Source organism: Apteryx mantelli, chromosome 2 (genome assembly GCF_036417845.1).
Source record: "Apteryx mantelli isolate bAptMan1 chromosome 2, bAptMan1.hap1, whole genome shotgun sequence".
NCBI lineage: Eukaryota > Metazoa > Chordata > Aves > Apterygiformes > Apterygidae > Apteryx > Apteryx mantelli.
In genome coordinates this window covers 165,985,378-166,003,552 of record NC_089979.1, presented here as the reverse complement: position 1 = coordinate 166,003,552, position 18,175 = coordinate 165,985,378, and the positions used below count along the sequence as shown (strand labels likewise).

General features: G+C 38.8%; 1 protein-coding gene across 1 annotated transcript in view; it reads right to left on the bottom strand.

Moving 5' to 3' along the window:
* Window positions 1-2,809: 2,809 nt before the first annotated feature.
* MINDY4 (MINDY lysine 48 deubiquitinase 4) overlaps window positions 2,810-18,175 on the bottom strand; it is a 92,861-nt gene continuing 77,495 nt past the window's right edge. Inside the window, exons 16-18 of the mRNA XM_013953024.2 lie at window positions 16,675-16,855; window positions 11,210-11,282; window positions 2,810-6,134 (exon numbers count right to left, since the gene is read on the bottom strand). Of these exons, the coding sequence (XP_013808478.2) occupies window positions 6,086-6,134; window positions 11,210-11,282; window positions 16,675-16,855 (303 nt within the window). The 3' untranslated portion in view covers window positions 2,810-6,085. The remainder of the gene's footprint in view (window positions 6,135-11,209; window positions 11,283-16,674; window positions 16,856-18,175) is intronic.

The window sequence follows — 18,175 nt, the reverse complement described above, 5'->3', positions numbered from 1 at the left end:
TGTAGACACCTCTGACTAGATTAGATGGATCCCACCTGAGATTCACAGATTAAACTAAACCTCCTACAGCCAAAAGCTGCCTGAGCAGAATCACTACTGTGACTCTTGCAGGCAAGATTGCCAAAAACACCTGACATCACTGGAAGCTTCCAGTTTGGGATGCCCAGTTTCAGACATATAAAGGTCCTTTATTTTTCTGATTGTGGAGGCTCACCACTTTCCAATGCCTTTATTGGCATGGATATGTCAGGCAACCAGAACATGATACAAACATCTCCCAGCAAGCAATGCATGAGCCAATGCATTAAATCAGTTTTGCATCTGAACCCATTAGCCTTGTTGCATCTGAGCCAATTAGCCTTGATTACAGAATGAGGACTTATTAACTCAGCTTCAGAGCAATATTAATGTCACAATGCTGCTTTCGTGTTTACTATCTCCGAGTATCTGGATCTAGTCTTTGCACTGGACTGCCTCATATCAATCTGTAGCTAGCTCGGGACACCGCCATCATAAATAATCTAAGGTTTCTCAAATAGGCCTTGAAAATTGAAGCATCCAGATCCATGAGCTGCTGTGAAACATCTTAACCTGTACAGATCTAGGATCTGCTATATAGCGGGTGCTGAATAACATGTGCTGTGTACACTGCCAGGGAAACCACACACTGGCCGAAATTCACCTTGATGCCAACCAAGAGCCAGAGCTCAAGGAAACAACGCTTTAGTTTGAGGGCACAGCGAAGGTCTCGGCATTACCTGCTCTTCTGCATAGTAAAGAATCCTGCCCGTAAGCACAACTTGCATCATGCGTCAACTGTTGCGGTCTAATGTAACTCCTTCAAGTAAGTGAAATAGCAAATGAAACTTGAAATCTTGGACTGTCGATGAATATTTATCTTAGAAAAACAATAATACATACCTGAGAGGGTTTTTTTCTCTTTTAATTCCACGCTTGTTTCCATTTCGATACAGTCAACAACTATTGTTAATGTGGGACATCACAAAAATAGGTTGCTTTCCACTGTAACAACAATCCCATCCCACTCTGGTTGAAATGACAGATAAAACACGTGATTGAAAATGTGCTTTTTCCTTTTCTAGTTTTATAAACAAAGCTCCTAAGGAGAAACTGCTTCCTTATTTCAGAGGTAATGTTGGATTTATTAGCTTTCAGCCAATGAAAACAAATAGATGAAGAGTGCTAATATATACAAACTGTTCTGAATGGGATGAGTTTTCCTCAGGTTATATAGCAGGCTGGGCCCTGGGTCATACAGACATGTAAGAGCAATCATTTTCTTTCCATGGCTAAACCTTTGTGTTTCCTACTAGATCTTACTGATCAACAGAAAACCAAAATAATGCAAAATAATGCAATTTAGGTTTCTACAAGCATACATTGCAGAAACAAATTATTGCAAGACAAACTTTAGTGCAATTTACTTTTTATCATCTGATCCACTGTAACTGCTCACGTAGCAGGTCTGTAAAAGGGAGATAATATAAGGCAGTTTCCTCCTTAGTAAAATTCCCCTGGGTTAGGAAAATCCATGCAGGTAGCTGACACGTTATGTAAATCTGCAGCTCGTGTCGTAATAAGTTTCCATAACCATATTCCCAACCATGTAGGCACTCCGCAGTGCCTCCTTCAGAAACTCTTTCAGAAACTGGCACAAAGGTTTTCAGAAACGACTAGTGATTTGAGGCCCACATGCTGGAGGTCCCAGCCACCACCAGAATATCTGGCCTACTGCAAGTATTTCAGGGTCAGCAGCTGAACCTTTAGAGTCCCTAAAACAATAATCACTCCTGAAAAACTTGGCTTAAAGCTGTGTCATTTTTTCCAATCTCTTCAGCTTTCCTCTGCTTTCTAAAGTGACCATTTCCTGTCCTTTCAAATTAACCCATTAGATATACTAATGACAAAACCAAAATGAAATGATAGAGAAAAATGAATTGAAAACAACAGACTCAAGCTGTCATTTTGCATAATTTGTGAACAAAACACATAGTGACACCAGAGATTCATTCACAATATTCTGCTAACATATCTCATACTCATCCTAGATTTGACTATTATGATATGGGCAGATATGCAGAAAAACCAATACTAGCAGGCTAGCCCTGCAAAACAATGGAGTAACCGTGCTTGGGCTAATCAGTAGAAGAAAGAGAGCAACCCAATTTTTTGTATTTTAATAGCATGGTCATCAAATTAAGTCTGAACTTTATTCACAGTAACGAATTATCACAAGTGGGTGCTGCTAAAAAAATATTAAAACACTTTTTCTACCGTAGAGTAGACCTATAGAGGGATAAGAAACCTACTCAGTGTGTGTACATACCCACCCTGCACAGACTACCAAATAAAGCTGTGTAACATGACTACTTCTCCCCTGATTTTGATCAGGATGATGCAGCTCATCTCACACTTGAGCTACCAAAGGTAACGAGATCTTCGCAGTTTTCATTCACTACCAACCTGCGTGGGTTTCAACCATAACATGGTGGGCACGTCTACAGGGGCCAGATAGTACCTCACATTTGAAGCTAGCCTCAGACCAGTTGGCATAAGCACCTGTACCTGCCTAGATGTAACACCACCAAGCCCAGCGTGGGCTTTCTATTGCCTCTCAGCCACCTCCAACACTATGCTACGGTTCCGCTCTGAGAAGTAGGAAGCTTAACTTTTCGTTATTATTCCACTGAACTGATGAGGCCCGTGAAACATTTATAGTCCAATATCTCTGATTAATTTCCACTAGCAAATGAATTATTTAAAAAAAAATGAGGAGGAATCTGGGATGTTACTATTACCATTGCTTTGAATGTTTTATTTATACAGGACATTCTGTACAAGACAAAGTTAAATATACATTTCCCACAAAGGTGACATATACAACACCTTACCATAACAGCATGTTTGCTTAACTATTCATCTGCATATACAATATGCCATGTTTGTTGTCAGCTAAGGGGTCAATTTTCAGCAGAGGGTATATTTGATATACCACAGAAGGAAAGAGAATGAAATCAAGCCATATATAGAGCCCAAGTACCAAAAGTTACCCCGTGTCTTTTAATGCACAATTACCGAACAGTTGCTGCTTTGTTAACTTCAGGAAGTCACGTTCATGAAAAAGAAAATGGGAAACAATGAAAAGGAAGACATAATTAAAAAACTAGATGCAAGCTGCTGGAACAGGATATGATTCTGCACAGATCCCTATAAAGGTTCTTACATTGCCATATAACATACTGTGGCCTTCTCTGATTGTTTGATTCAAAAAAGGTCTGTGAAGGTAAATAACCATTTGTGTTTTACGTGAAATAAAAATATCAATACCTGCTTGATGCAGGTAGTGACAGAGAGAATGCTCTGATGTTTTTTTTTTTGCAGAACTAGATCTAAATGAATATTTCATTTACCCACTTCCTCTTTACGGAAGGATTCCCTAGTAAATCTCAAGAGCCATCTCTCTTGCCTAATAAGGACACTATGACTGAGCCCTGGAGAAGGAAAATACTGGAAAGAGTTTAGTAATGCTGAGCTTCTCCATGCTTCAACTTGGTCACGAGAATCACCCTGCACGTGTAGTCCTTTGGTGACGTGGTCTATGTGCATTTATTTCTGCCTTCGTGAGTGAAGCCAGAGCTGAATCTGGAAGGTGTTCAGCTTAAACGGATGACAGATAGACAGTAGACTTTTCAGAACGAATATATACGGACGTAATTACAGATAACGGATAGGAAAGATCTGGCTGTTCAAAATTCTGTGATAATAGAGACATAAGTTCCAGCAAAACACTCCCCATAACCTGCAATGAAGGAGCCTCAAACTCTTTGCAGCCTATTGCAGAAAGAGGCTCAGAGTTCAGGGCCTACCCTCATCTGTATTTGTCCTCTGAGGCTAGCCACAAAATACAGTCTATTTCCTAGCCCTATTCACTGATTTTCACCTCTTTCCTATACCTTGAAAACTCCTCACATCTTCATGAATGAAATTCATCCGAGGCAATCACCTTGGGCTCCCTTTACACGTCGTAGAGATCTGCTCAGCATACAGCCCTGCAGTCTGGTGCACAACTCTTCTCACCCTAAAGTAAATGACGAAACAAGGTTTGATGACTCAGTGTGGCCTGTTTCTTCTCGCCAGCTATAGGGGAAGCCCAGAGAAACAGCTCATCTGAACACATCTGCACTGTAGACATTCACATTTTACTCGGATGAAACTCAGGCCTGTCACAAGGCAGCTCCCCGCTTCCCCACAGAAACGCTTATCTTTGCTGCACTTCCAGCAGGGAGTGGAAGTTTATCTCCACATTGACCTACTTTAAAACAGTGCTTTAAAGTAATTGGTGCGAGTTTACTAGATTAGAAAACCTAGGAAGGAATTTTTTGTGTTACACATGATCCCAAAAGTTTTCCATCATATTTCTATCACTATACTATTTTCTGTCCAGGGACAAATACATTCTGCATATTTTGTTTTTTTCTTAAAGCTGGCCTGTGAGGTAGGTGGGAAAATCAGACTCTGTTTGCAACATGAAACAAGGCAGGGGCTACAGTTGATAGAAAATTTAAGAGGAGGAAAGGTTTATCACAAGTTGGTGGATTGATTGACACCATGCTGAGCCACCCTTAGCTGTGATTTTTCAGGACATGTAAGAGAGAGCTTTGCATCTGGGATCTTTCAATGTTTGTGATCTCCCACTCGCAGGAACTCTGAACATTAATTACCTTGAATTGCCCTGAACCCTGATGCAATCTCTTAGTGGGGAATTGTGGTGTCTGCAGTTTATATGATGAGTGAATCTGATCTAAAAAGGCAGTCTTGAGCCCACGATACAAACTTGCCCTTAAACTCAGAGATAAAGGCCATATAATACAGCTGTAGCAGAGTCAGGAATGGATGATAAAAATCAAAAAGCAAAAGTCCTTATTAAACTTTCATGAGATATTCACTCTCAAGATAGAGTAATAAATTACAGGCACACCATTTATTTGCAACTTTTCCACTAGGAAATCATTTTTTCCAAAGTATTTTTTCCAATCTTTAGTTGAGTAAACCATTCCCATTTTGGTAAAGTGTTGCCGCAACGTGTCACTTAAAGACTTTATTTCAGTATACAACATGTTGTTTTGGTACCTCCAGATACATCTTCACATTACAGTGTTTTCATACATGCACTTTATTTAATCATGAAGAACGGTATCTATCACAGATATGCACCCTTTAAATGTCAAACCTAAAGCTTTTGTGTTTTCTTGTATTTGTGGAGAAGCAAACCACCACAGATCTTATCCAGTAGTTTGGTATAAATAAACCCTAGTGTTACATTGATACAGAATTAAAGACACTGGTATAGCTTTCTCTCACCCAGAAAGGAAAATAAGCTACACCAGTGTGAGGCACCGTAACACACTGCACAATTGCACCCAGTATAAGGAACACAGTTTTACTATTATTCTGATAACACAAAACCACAAGCCTTACTGCAATTTTTATGAGACTGCAAGAACTTTGTGTAGGTCCGGCTATAGCTGAAAAGTCTATATGGCTACCAATACTTTCAGTGCAAAATGAGAGTTGCTAATATCAGGGAAAGAAGTGAATATATATTTCTTGAATGACATTTTGTATTTATTCTGGAGTTTTCTAGGTGAAGAACTAGGCAGGACTGAGAAGGCAAGGAAAGTGACAGAAATCTCGGTGCAGCTCCTTTCATCAGATTTTTGGAAACAATTGCAGGATACAGACTGGATCCAGAAACAGACCTTAAGGGGATGCTGACAACTTTACCGCTTCATCTGAAAGCTTGATTTGGCAGTGGAAGCTCAATCTGCTCTCAGAAACTGTATGATAAAGGCAGTGACCAAGAGTTTATTTAAATGCTGTTTATATTAGAAGCAAAATATCTGAAGCGTGAGGTGAAACTCTTCCAGCCTGCACACAACCATGTCATTCTTCGTCATCGTAAACTGCGTAACTCTTGTCCTATTTCCTGGATTGGTGGGAATAGGAATGTGCTAATTCAGTCGTTTCCTTTTTTTCTTTACAAATAAAGTGCAGGTCAGGTCAGTCACAAGATTGGTTCTGTGCCATTCCAGTCAATAACGGCTCCATGCCACCTAGAAATGAAAGCAATTATTTTACATTCGTCAGTTAATCATGTTATTGGAGTGGTAACCCAACATCCCTCAAAGAAATTACTTTAGAGTTTTGGATGGACTCACTCGGGTAACTATTTACATCTTCTCCACGGGAAAGGAAGGGAAAGGAGGTACTTGCACCCACTATTTTTAGTGCCCAAACTGGGAAGTCAGTCTCCTTAAACTTATTCTAGTCTTTTCTAGGCAATAGAGAGTCCTCAGCAGCAGCTGATTCAGAACAGGTACCTTGGCTTTACAGAGGCTGTAGGGAATCCCCAAGACGGTTATGAGAATTAACCCTATATAACCAGAATGCTCAGTCTCTTAGCTGTTATTAGGCAATTTGCACATTCCTATACAGACAGGCCTCTGATTAGGAGCTGTGTGGCTCTGAGACCCCGAGACCAGATGACTTCATTTAGCAGCTATCCTTGTTCCTGTCTTTGGTTCCTTTCAAATATTCAATGGCACACTTCAATGGCACAGTTTTGCTTTCTCTATGGTATTGTTTTGTTTTTTGTCTCATCATCCTACCTTCAGAATAACACTGAAGATATATATTGAGGACAATATTTCCAAATAAGTCCACACTCGTGCATAAAAACCTTCATTTTTTGCTATTCTTGGCTCTCTATTGTTTGCTACTGCTCAGCTGCCTGCTCCAGGAATGTGACCAACACTGTTAGGGCAAAGAAAGTATCTATCTTGCATTTGCTACCAAATGTGCCTTCAAGGCATGGTGGAAGATGACGAGGTGATCCAAGACCCAGTGAAACCATGATGAGTCTCTCCAATGACCTTGCTGGGTTGAAGTGAGTCAATTCACTGTATAGTCGGAGTCATTCATTACATGAACGGCACTCTGGTCCATGGCATTTCTTGCATTTGCAAGTTCATGTTCCAGATCTTCTCAGAATTAAACTCGACAGCATTGCCAGTGTTGACTATTTAGATCTGTTTTGAAAATCTGTCTCAGAGCTCAGGAGCACAGTAGTAAGACATTTGTGAGGGGGTGGGGACAACAGTGAGTTGCCAGAGTGCAATCCACATTCTTTCTGTCACCGAGGACAGGATGTGTCAGCAGGGGTATGACAGCTCAGTACTTTTGTTGAGCAGGTTGATTAAGTGAAAAACAAAACCAAAAGCTGAATCCACACAGTATTCAACTCAAGGTCTTAGGGGAAGTGACTACCTGAGGGATCTTTCTCAGTCTACAACCAGTCACAGCAAAACCGCAAGTAAACTGATATGGAAAATGTGGGCTGTTGTGAAATTTGTCCTTACTTTTTCTGCAGAATATTCTTTCCATTTTTGATTTTGTTGACCACATGAAAAAAATGCAGAAAGACTGTCCTCATTCCTAAGCTTAGTAGGAATACACAACGGTGATACCTCACTTCTTGAGCTAAAAAACAGAACATGCCCTGGCTGGGCATAGTCTGCTTAGTCTCGTATTTTCTAGTGCTGAAAGTTACCTCTGCCAGAGGTTCAGAATATCACTTTGCCCACAGAACAACCAAATGCAAGTGGGAAGTACAGTCTCCACATTCTATCTCCATCGGATTTTTCTGGTAGTGCTACCAAACCATCCTTTATTTTTGTAGACAATCTTCCCAAGGCACCATCTTCTATCTCACCAGGATGATTAAAGCTTTGAGAGAGATCCTGCATCAGCAAAGGCTAAATGACACAGAATCAGATCTGTTCTGTGGACACACTGTCCTCTGTGAAAACAACATGGTATCATTGCTGCCAACACCATTTTTGCTAGTATGGCTTAAGATATTGCTGATCACTATGAAGTGAGGAAGTGGTCTTTTCTAAAACAGATTTTGAATAAGGAGCTTAAGCAGAGAAACAGATTCTGAAACAGGACTCAAGGTAACTTTCATAAAAAGCCTGATCTTCTGTATTTATTTTCCAACTCTTTTTTTTGAGCTGTTTATAGAATGAAAAGCAGCCTTTGGCTGTTTGCCAGTACAGAGAGTGCTTCAGAACTTTTTTCACCTAATGAATCTGCACAGAGAAGGTGTCAAATAGTCAGGGATCTCACTCACAAATGCTGAACAAGTGTTTTCTGCAAGGACAGAAACAAAATGGTCTGGACAATGCATTGTGATCATTCTGCCACACTGTCCTACCACAGTGCAATTCAAATGGAACCCAGATTCTTGCTGCTAATTCAATTATAATTTATCAGATTAGCAATAAAAAGCAATATTTGCCTCATCTGGTTCAATTATAACCACATCCAAAGGTCATGGAAGTTAATGGGAATACTTCTATTGAACCTAAGAGGAACCGGTTCAGGCCCTGAAGAATGCTCAGTCTGGAATAACATTCAGAGAGTATTTCTTGTAGTAATCACTTGATATTGTTATAGAGCATACCAATAATTCAGGCTTAATTGCCCATGCTTTCCTCTCCTCTAATCCACCAAATCTCCACTTGTCTCACTTCAAAGGAAAACAGATGTACTGTGTATCACACAGCCCTGCTACCACAGAGAAAAGCTGATGCTAGAGGGTTAATAAAATACATTGCTGAATTCAGATTATACAGTCAGATCAAAGTTTTATTCCCCTCCGGCAGGGCTAACAGATGTTATTTCCGCCAGTGGAGACAGTGGCTAAGGATTGTGACTGAGATATAAGAGTATTCTTCATGGGAGAATGGAATAAAGAAGTCTGCACGGCATCTCCCAAACAACCTAGGGAAGCACATTCCAGACATCTTTTGGTCAGAATCTGACTACTTCCACAGATGTCTAGAGCTGAAAGCCATAGTAAAAAGACATGTGCTTGCACTGACTCTTTGGCTGGGAGCCTGCAGGTTCAAGCAATACCTGCTAGAGACTAGTTGTTCTAGTCCCCTGAAGTGTTAGCTTCTTTAAACTCAAATTTCTCTCATTTGATGTTTTGCAGTGTAGGGACTAAAAGCATGAGCCTCACCTCCCTGAAGAAGCAAAACAACTCATCTCCTCTAATAATAATAATAATAATAATAATAATAATAATAATGAAAAAGCCCTAAATATAGAAACATTCTATTACAGATGCAGTTCTCTCTTTGGAAGAGGATAAAACAAACACCAGACAGACGTTAGGCATATAACTCAATGCACAACGGGATGGTGTTCAGGTATTAGGGTAAACAATGGGTAAGGCTTTTCATGGATTAAAATAGAACTCAGTAATGTGAAAGAAAAGGAAAAATCCTGATCAAAATTTGGAACCTACAGTTAAACTTCTCAGTTCTGACTGTTCAGGCTGTGAAATTCTGCACAGTCCCTGAGAAATTATCCGGCATTTGTTGGTGAGAAAGGATTAGTAAGGAATTTTATTATGAATGCTTGTTCAAAAGGAGTAATGGCTGCTTTTTGTTTGTTTGTTTTAATAAAAATTAGGGGTATTTTCCATGGTTGTACATGAAACATTACTTTTGTACCTCCCAATTTGTTAACAGGTGAGTTAGTTTGGTTTCTTTTTACTTTTCTGTATATACTGACTTACAGTTGGAAGAAAACATTCTTAAAAAAAAAAAGGAAGGAAAAATGTAATATGAAAAAACTTTAACAGCAAGGCCATGATCAAATAAATGTGCTCAAAGAAAATGGAGAATACTGAAGAGACTCGGACAAGAAGCCAGACTGATCAGGGTAAATCAGATAGTCCTGAGAATGGTACAAACAAAATAAATTGACACTGGAATTTGCTGGTAATTTACTTCTCCAAAAGATTAAAGCAGATAATTTAAAATAAACAAACATCACCACTACGAAAACTGTGCTTCGCTTTGATGCAAGGCCAGGAATGGAAACCATTCTAACACCGACTTTAAGCTGCATGCATTATTTACCTCATTGTGTGGGGTTTCTGAGACTATATACTATCTATCTTAATCTGTAAACAGTCATGCTTACCTTTCACTGGAACAGAGGAACCAATACAATATACATGTGCAGGGAGCCTGGACTAATATCACTGTCGTCATGTTACAGGATGCCTCTTCTACTTTTCTGTAACTGTATAATGGCAGCCCTGCATGAACACAGTGTTTGGCAGCCAATGCCCTCATTTGTTGTTTCTCGTATTTTTATTTTTTTTTATAACAGGAAAAAATGTGGCAGGGAGATGAGGGAAATGACAAGAGAAATCTGAAGCTGCTTGGCTTGCTGTTTTAACAAACGTTACGGGCTTTCACAATGAGGCTTTTACTTCTTGCTCCAAAGATGTGCAGATAGCAGCTTTCAAAGGCCTGCTGCTGAAGTTGATATAAAGCTGATTTTTTAATCCAGCAAAATTCCCCCATTATGCTTCCTTCATCTCTCACTAGAGTAACTGAAAAATGTTCCCATTAACTTCAGCATGACTTGGATAAATTTCTTAAAGTCCATCATTTAATATCACATAGACCTCAAAATGGTCATGAAAATCTTAACATCACAGGAACTGGCCTTGTATTTAAGGAGAGACTATGACCTAAGAACTATCAACGATGGCCTAACAAAACATTAAAAATACTGTGTTTTGTGATCTTGAGAAGCTTTTTGCTGCTCAGGGACACATGGGCAGTTTGAGCAAACTGAAGCTTTTGAGCATGGGGCTTCATGCACTGAGAATGGTACCCACATCCCTCAGTGCAATTCTAGCTTTTAAGAAAAGACTGATAAAGATGGAAGAATTTTTCTCCTTTTCTCATTATACCCCTACAACAGGAACCAATCACTACTGGGTATCCAAACTTTGACCTGTTGAAATCGAGTTGAGTTCTCAAACTGACTTTAACTAAGTCAGCTTTGGCAATGTAATGAAGGTGCCTCTAAAAGTGAATTGAATATCTTAGAGAGTTTGTTGTTAATTACAATAATAAAACAAAATGTGTAATACATATTATCACAGCCTGGCCCACTGATACCTATTCTAATTATTAACCACTAATTTTACAAGATTATCTGTTGCAATATTTACTTTTTTACCACAGTCCAGCCTTATATACATTATGTTTATCAATAACTGAAAATACCTGTTTTAAAAATTTTAGCTCTCACTTACTTTGTCCTAATACAGTGCTCAAGTGGAGGAGTAAGATCGTTGTCTTTAGCTTCAGTGCACATCTGAGTTGTGTCTGCAGAGACATAACAGATATGATTAGTGTCTGAGGTATACTTGTATTCATCTCTGCATTGCAGTGGCTTGTAGGAACCCCAACCATGGAAGTGACAGAGTAGACCAAGAGTCACTGCCGCCCACGCTGCAAAGCACCTAGCCCAGAGTAGGCATATTCCCACTTCAGATTGAAATGCTCTGCAAGGTGAGCACTCCTGGCACTTGAATATCAGCCCACACTCTCATTCACATCATCTGAACAGCGTGGGCATGGACAGGGCCAGGAATGCTCTGAGTAGATACCACATGCACAGCTCGTTGTAAATAGCACGCACTTTATAGCTGACCTTAGCCAGCAACTTGAGTGGGCAGTGTGCAGGTCATGGCACTCACTGCTTTAGTCAGCTCTTGTATCCTCTTAGCTAACGGTCTACAACCTGTTCATGTGAAGGCACTCCAAAGCCTGAAAGAGGGTGAATGAATGCAAACTTTATATTGGGAATGACCCCCAGATTGTGCCCAGGAGTTTTTTGGGAGAGTTAGTTGGTTCGGGCCCAAAACTTTTGCAGAAATGCGCTGACTATTTAACAGTAAGGATGATCATGGGACAGTGTTCCGACCCATGTCCTGACCCAAGTTATTTTACTAATATAAACATGGTCTCAAGGAAAACATGGACCAAAAGGTGAAAAAATGTGCTGGAGGACTTTCATGAGGTGTTTATTTTGCAGCCAATGTGATAATTACTAAAAATGCAGTTTTCTTATTTACATGCTAAGGACAACTGTAGTCCTAGGCTTGAATAGGAAGCCCCAAGTCCAGTCCAAACTAGGTTAAGATCCCTTCCCCTGGAAGGGAAGATGGTCCCTTGACTTTTGGGAGAGCAGTGCACAGACCAGAAAAGATGGTGCCGTTTTGGATGTAAAAGGCTCTGAGCATTTCTTTGGGACGGAAAGGCATTTGCATTGTTCCGGGGAAAACAGAGAGGTCAGTGTTTCAGAAACTGGATCTGTCAACAGTGAAAGTAGTTGCTGAACTTCCCAGGGAGAAAACATCCTGAGACTAGCTTGGATGTCAGTCTGCTCAGCTGTTTCCTGTTTTGGAGTAAAACATTTTAGACTGCAGCAGACCAAGCTTTTTTGTTTTTTGTATTTTTTCTGTCCATCATCCAGTCAGTGGGCAGGTTGTGAGCTACAAAGGATGCCGAACCAGAGCGTAGAATACGGACCTGATTCAGTGAAACTGATCTAGACAGGATGGGAGGTGACTGTTTCTATATCCACAGCTGCAGCTAACCACATTGTACCATGTGTCTTGTCTATGATCATAAGGATGCAACAGGTACCTTACTTGAGTTTCCTTAATATGCTGAATATCATTGGTATAAGTGAAAAGGCATTTGCCATATCTAGATGTGTGTGAAAGAGTTTGTGGCGTTTGTTATTTTACCATATAAAAAACAATTCAACTCAGGGGAAAGGTGGTGTCATGCCCTGTGGTTCAGAGGGAACATTAATGGTTCTTCACGAAACTGTTGATCAGCCTGCCACAGTATTCTGCAAGTCAGAAAGGTAAAAACTAGCAGTGCAACCAGACACTATTTATGCCAGTCTCAGATATATCTGGCTTCCTCATCTCACAGAGATGACCTGACTCTCCCCTGCCTGCTGATCTTGTCAGTATAAACACCCATGCAGAAAACTCTGAATGATCTTGGGGGCTGGAGTAATGAAAAATGGATACAATTTAGAAGTACATAAAGTAATGGCAGTTTTCTTCCAGAACCTCAGGAGCTTAGAGATATGCTGGAACCCTGAAAGTTTGAAAGTGCCTATTCCATCCTAATATTGAAGAGTTTATAACAGTTTTTAGAGGTCTCCAATAGTATTTGGATTTGTCTGGGAATTCCTGATGCTGACATTCCAGATCTTCTCATGGTAAGAAGCAACAGCCACTGTCCTGATCATAGCACTGGTAGTAGAATAGGCATTTGGCATGGCTGCCTTTCATAGTCATTACCAACCTGCTGAACTTTGTGAATTTTAGACTTGAGTTCTTCCAAGTTGGAGACTTTGAATGGAGGTATTTCATAGTAAGGAATATGAAAAAGTATTACCAAAAGTTATATCTTAAGGAGGCAGGCAAGGAATGTTTACCTAAGTTAACTAATTGACAAACTGAGTTAAAGTGCTTCACATAACTCATTTGAAGCAAGGAGCATCAATGCAACACTGTTCCATCCTGGAGTCACCAACAGCAAGAAGAATCTGAGTAAGATACAATGCAGCTTCTTCACTTACATTCTAATTTAAACCAAAACCTTAGGAAGTGACATTTTATTAATCACCTTTCCAGAAATCTTCTGCACACTGGAACAATCTCAAGTGTGGGACAAAGCTATTTTGAAGGAAACTGTTATAATCAATATACCAGGTAGCCTAGTAGCTGTCTCCAACATCTGAAAATCTGCAATTTCACTGCTTACACTACCTTCAGTGGGATTGCCAAAGGGACTGAGGATGATGCCTATGGGTCTGGAAGAATCTTCTGAGAAATCCTGTTATATTTTTTCTTAGCAATTATACAACCACTTTTTGAAAACACTTTTGAAAGGATACCAAATTCAAGGGATGTGCCAATGAGATAAAAATACATAGGTAGGCACTAATTGTATATATTAGAAAAAAGGAGTAGTATTTCTCCAAGCAGCACAACACATTCTTTCATACAAGTGCTCTGTATGACCTATAACAAAAATCCCAGAATCTCCAGCAAGTCTCTAAACAGCCAACAAAAGCACAAGCGCAAAATGCAGAGGGTGATTAATTTAGATACACTGGCTTGTTTTCCTTCTTCTGCCTATCAGAAATTTCCAGCAAAATGAAAAAAAAGATTGAAGAACCTTTGTCTGTTTGGAACAGCATGTAGAATTCATTAGCAGATGTTGCCTACTTCCAGAAAGGGACTTTGTATTTCTTTTCATTTTGGCAAATGATCATGAATATTAGAATCAGGGCAAATTCTCAGTCCTGGATAGTTTTGATGCTGATTCCATGTAGAAGAGGAAATGTTACACCTCTCAAAATATTATTTTGCTCTTACCTTCTGGCTTTTCCTCCTTTCTTGCCCAGTGTAATTTCTTTAAGATTTCCTGGAAAGTGACCTTGATTGTAACCTTCCTAATAAAATCTCAGTTTTAAGGAATTCCCCTTCTTGCATATGCTAGTCAAAAGCAAACAACCATGCTAATCAGCACCAGTGGAGATGTATCTGTGCTGCACCCGGGACCTCACCTAGCATCTCTGTATAATGCTGCCTAATCATCGTAGCTTGTTGGTATTTCTATTATGGAAATACCAGTAATACTTAGCATCGTAGTATTTCCACCTGGTACTGTGCTGCATGGTTTAGATATATCATCAGTGTAACCTTTAAGAGGTAAAGGAATTTCAGTTTTTCTCCAGACCTAACAAAGGATTATTTTGCAGCCAGAACTAGGAAAGCTTTTCCCTGGAATGATGAAACTATTTGGATTTTACAGCCTTTTGCAGAATTTCACAGATAACAGAAGATTTATTAGGACACATCCCTGGAAGAGGCTATACAACAAAAAGATGTCTACCTCTCAATGAAAGTTTAATCCTTAAGGAGAAATAAATGCTATGACAGGTTGAATAGTAAAGAAATAATATATATAAGCTCTGACTACTTTTTTATCCCGGGATCTCAGACTGCTTGGTAAGTCAGAATTTTGGAAATGTTCCTCATTTATTAATGAGGAAAATATAGATGAGGAACCCTGTTCAGGACTGTATGTTACATGATAGAACAGAATAGAACAAACGTGTCTCAACGTCTCTAGTCCTATGCTGAATTGTATTATCTGTGTCACTTACAAAGAATTCCTTTACCTCAAGAAAATCTCCCTCTTTATTTACAGTCACAGTGAATAATTAGGGATTCTCTTGAGACATTAGAAAATAGTGAGACTGCAGTTACCTCCAAAGCACAAAACCCGCAAAGAGATTATTTTTCTCACATTGACAATATATAATTGAGAAATAAATCATGGAAAGTTCAACTTAAAAGACATGTTTCAAAAAATTATAAGCCTATGAAAAAAAGGTATTTTTTTCTGTTAATTATGATTGATTTGATTGATGATATGCTGACATTTATAATATGTTGCCTCCAAGCAAAGATATAGTGAGTTTTTGTACAATATCTGTTTTAGCAAATTTTCTTGTACCCGAAACAGACCATGTGGCAAACAGCTGGCAACTACCGTCCTGTGGAGGTTGATTAATTTGCTGAGATAAAAAATAATGTGATTACTACAATAGAATGACATGGATTCAAATTAAAGTAAGAGAACAAATAACAGGGATAAAGACTTGCATTCACTATCACATCTTGAGAGATGCTAAAGGCCTCCAGCACTCCCATCCTACTAATAGTTTTTGGCACATGGTCTTAATTAGAATGTACAACAACCATTTATAACTAATTCTGTCTAAGAAAGAGAATGTGGGTGCAAACAAAACATACTGATAGCTTATTTTTAAAGAGTAGACTGTAATACAGTGCCTCCTTAAAATTTAGAAGAAATTTGTTTAGGTAGTATAAATATATTGAAGGAAATGGAACAAAAGTTAAAGAACACACCGTTAGCAAATAGAAATTAAAGGGCCAAGAATAACTTAATGTGTAAATGAGGAAGATCTTTCTAAGCATCCAAATAGTGCTTATCCAACTGTCTTCCAGTTGGAAAAAAAACTAACTACTGTAAGAGGCGCTCCACAATTTGACATGGTTTCCTGAAAGAATGAGTTTTGCAAGTCAGAAGATCTTGTGCACTCTTGTGTTTCCAGGTGTGCCCACAAGCAGGGAAAGGACTAGTCTTCGTTAGGAGATTAGTATCATTTTCTGTATCAGCTGGCTTTGGAGGAAAGGTTTCCTTGCTTCCTCACCCTTTCTGCTCCCTTCACTGCATGGATGTAGGAATGAGAAATAGAAGTCTTATACTTTCTGCCTGTAGAAAAGATCTTGAAAGATATGAGTATTTAGAGAAATGTGGAAGAATGGGAGTAGTTAAATATGGTTTATAGCCCTGTGAGTATGAACAGGATTTCCTCGGAAATCAGTGTCACTGAAAGATTTAGCAGTCTTTGTAAAGTAGTACATGTTCACTTTTAACACTTTTAAGACCTTATTCTCAAAATTTCTATGTGAAATTTTATTTCAAATTAATTATCGAAACTAGTCACGGAAATTAGGAAACAGGCACAAAAACAATATTTTAACATCTGAGACGTCATAAACTTATTCAGTTTTGTATTATCCCATTCTTTCTGATGTGGTGCTCTTGACACCACCAGAGATGAAATGCACAAATAATACGTTGTACATACCAATTGTTAATCGTATCTCTTCTTCTTGGTTGGCCAAGCCATCATAATAATATAGATCAAATCTCTGTTCTGTTTTCCAGTCACCCAATAAATTCTTTTCCAAACAAAAAAGCACACTGAAGTGGCTTTCACTGCATACCAACCAAATTGGGTACTTAGGGGTCTTCAAGTAACAACCAACCTAAAAGAAAGATACAGAATAATAACAACTTTTTGGGGAAAATAATACAAGAAAAGAGATAATTGTGGAAAACAGTAAATGTATTTTTCAGTTATTTATTATGGTCAACAAACACTAAAGCAGGCTCATTATATACCACTGATGAAGCAGACAAGTATAATTTTGGTAAACCAGGGAACTTTAAAAGCAAGTATCTGTCCTTAAGTTATAAGCAGGCCTTTCATTTTAGAATCTTTTTACAGATATGTAAAGCATTTTCATATTCCAGATAGGTACAATATTTTCATCTACTACAAGAAAGCAATAATGGAATCAGGGTTTTTTCTGCTGCTTTACCCCATAGTCTTTAAGGTGCAAGTCCAGCAAAAAATTGAAACTAGTTATATGCTTGTTTCAGCTCTTGTCTATTGATTTCTCATGGAATTCAAAGTGAAGCTAGGAACTGCCCAGGAATTCAGAGTTGAAATGCTGCATGGGATGGCATATAAAATAAATCTCCTAAAAGGATTTTTTGTCACTTTTTCCTCACAAATGAACACACTTTATAAGGCAGAAACATATATGTTTAAATACCTGGGGTTGTGCATATATGGCTTTGAAATTTCATGTATGCTGATATAAAATGATTCATGGCAGTTTCCTGCATCCACTGAGTATCTTACAAGTATTTTCCTCCCCTCACGCTAATGTGTTCTGAGATAGATACCATCCTCCTGTCGCATACTGCTGCTTTAGATCAGCAGTACCAGTTAATGATTTTAGCCCTTCAGTTTTAAATAATAGAGAAAAAATAGCTATTAGATTGTTTAATGTAGCAGGGGAACCTTATTTCTTCCAGCTGGGATTTTAATATTTAGCTACAAAAGAAATTTATCATAAGCTATACTCTTGTCATTGAAAGAACCTTCTAAATTCAAAATAGAATCGTTTTCCCCTAATGAACTGTTGGTTTTCGTATCTTCCATAAATTGTTCAGGGAAATTAAAAACAAAAATACAGCTTTTTGCTTTCAGTGGAATGATTCTGACTATGGCTGTTCTTTGTATTCTTACAGTGGGTGGAATCACTGCTGTGCTGGATGCTGTATAAATGTCAACATCAGAAGTCCTTTAAGAATCAAGTGACCTTCCAAGATCCACTGTTGTCTTCTATTGTGTACTTAATCTTGCTTACTGTTAAACAGATATAACTACTGTGAATAGCCTTTGATTCATCCTCAGTTTTATGTATTCTTTGCACAAGAGTTGTTGCACTGCTGGTATGCTATTAATCTGCAAAACAAGGAATGGAAGCCAATCACACAAATATATGAAACGCAAG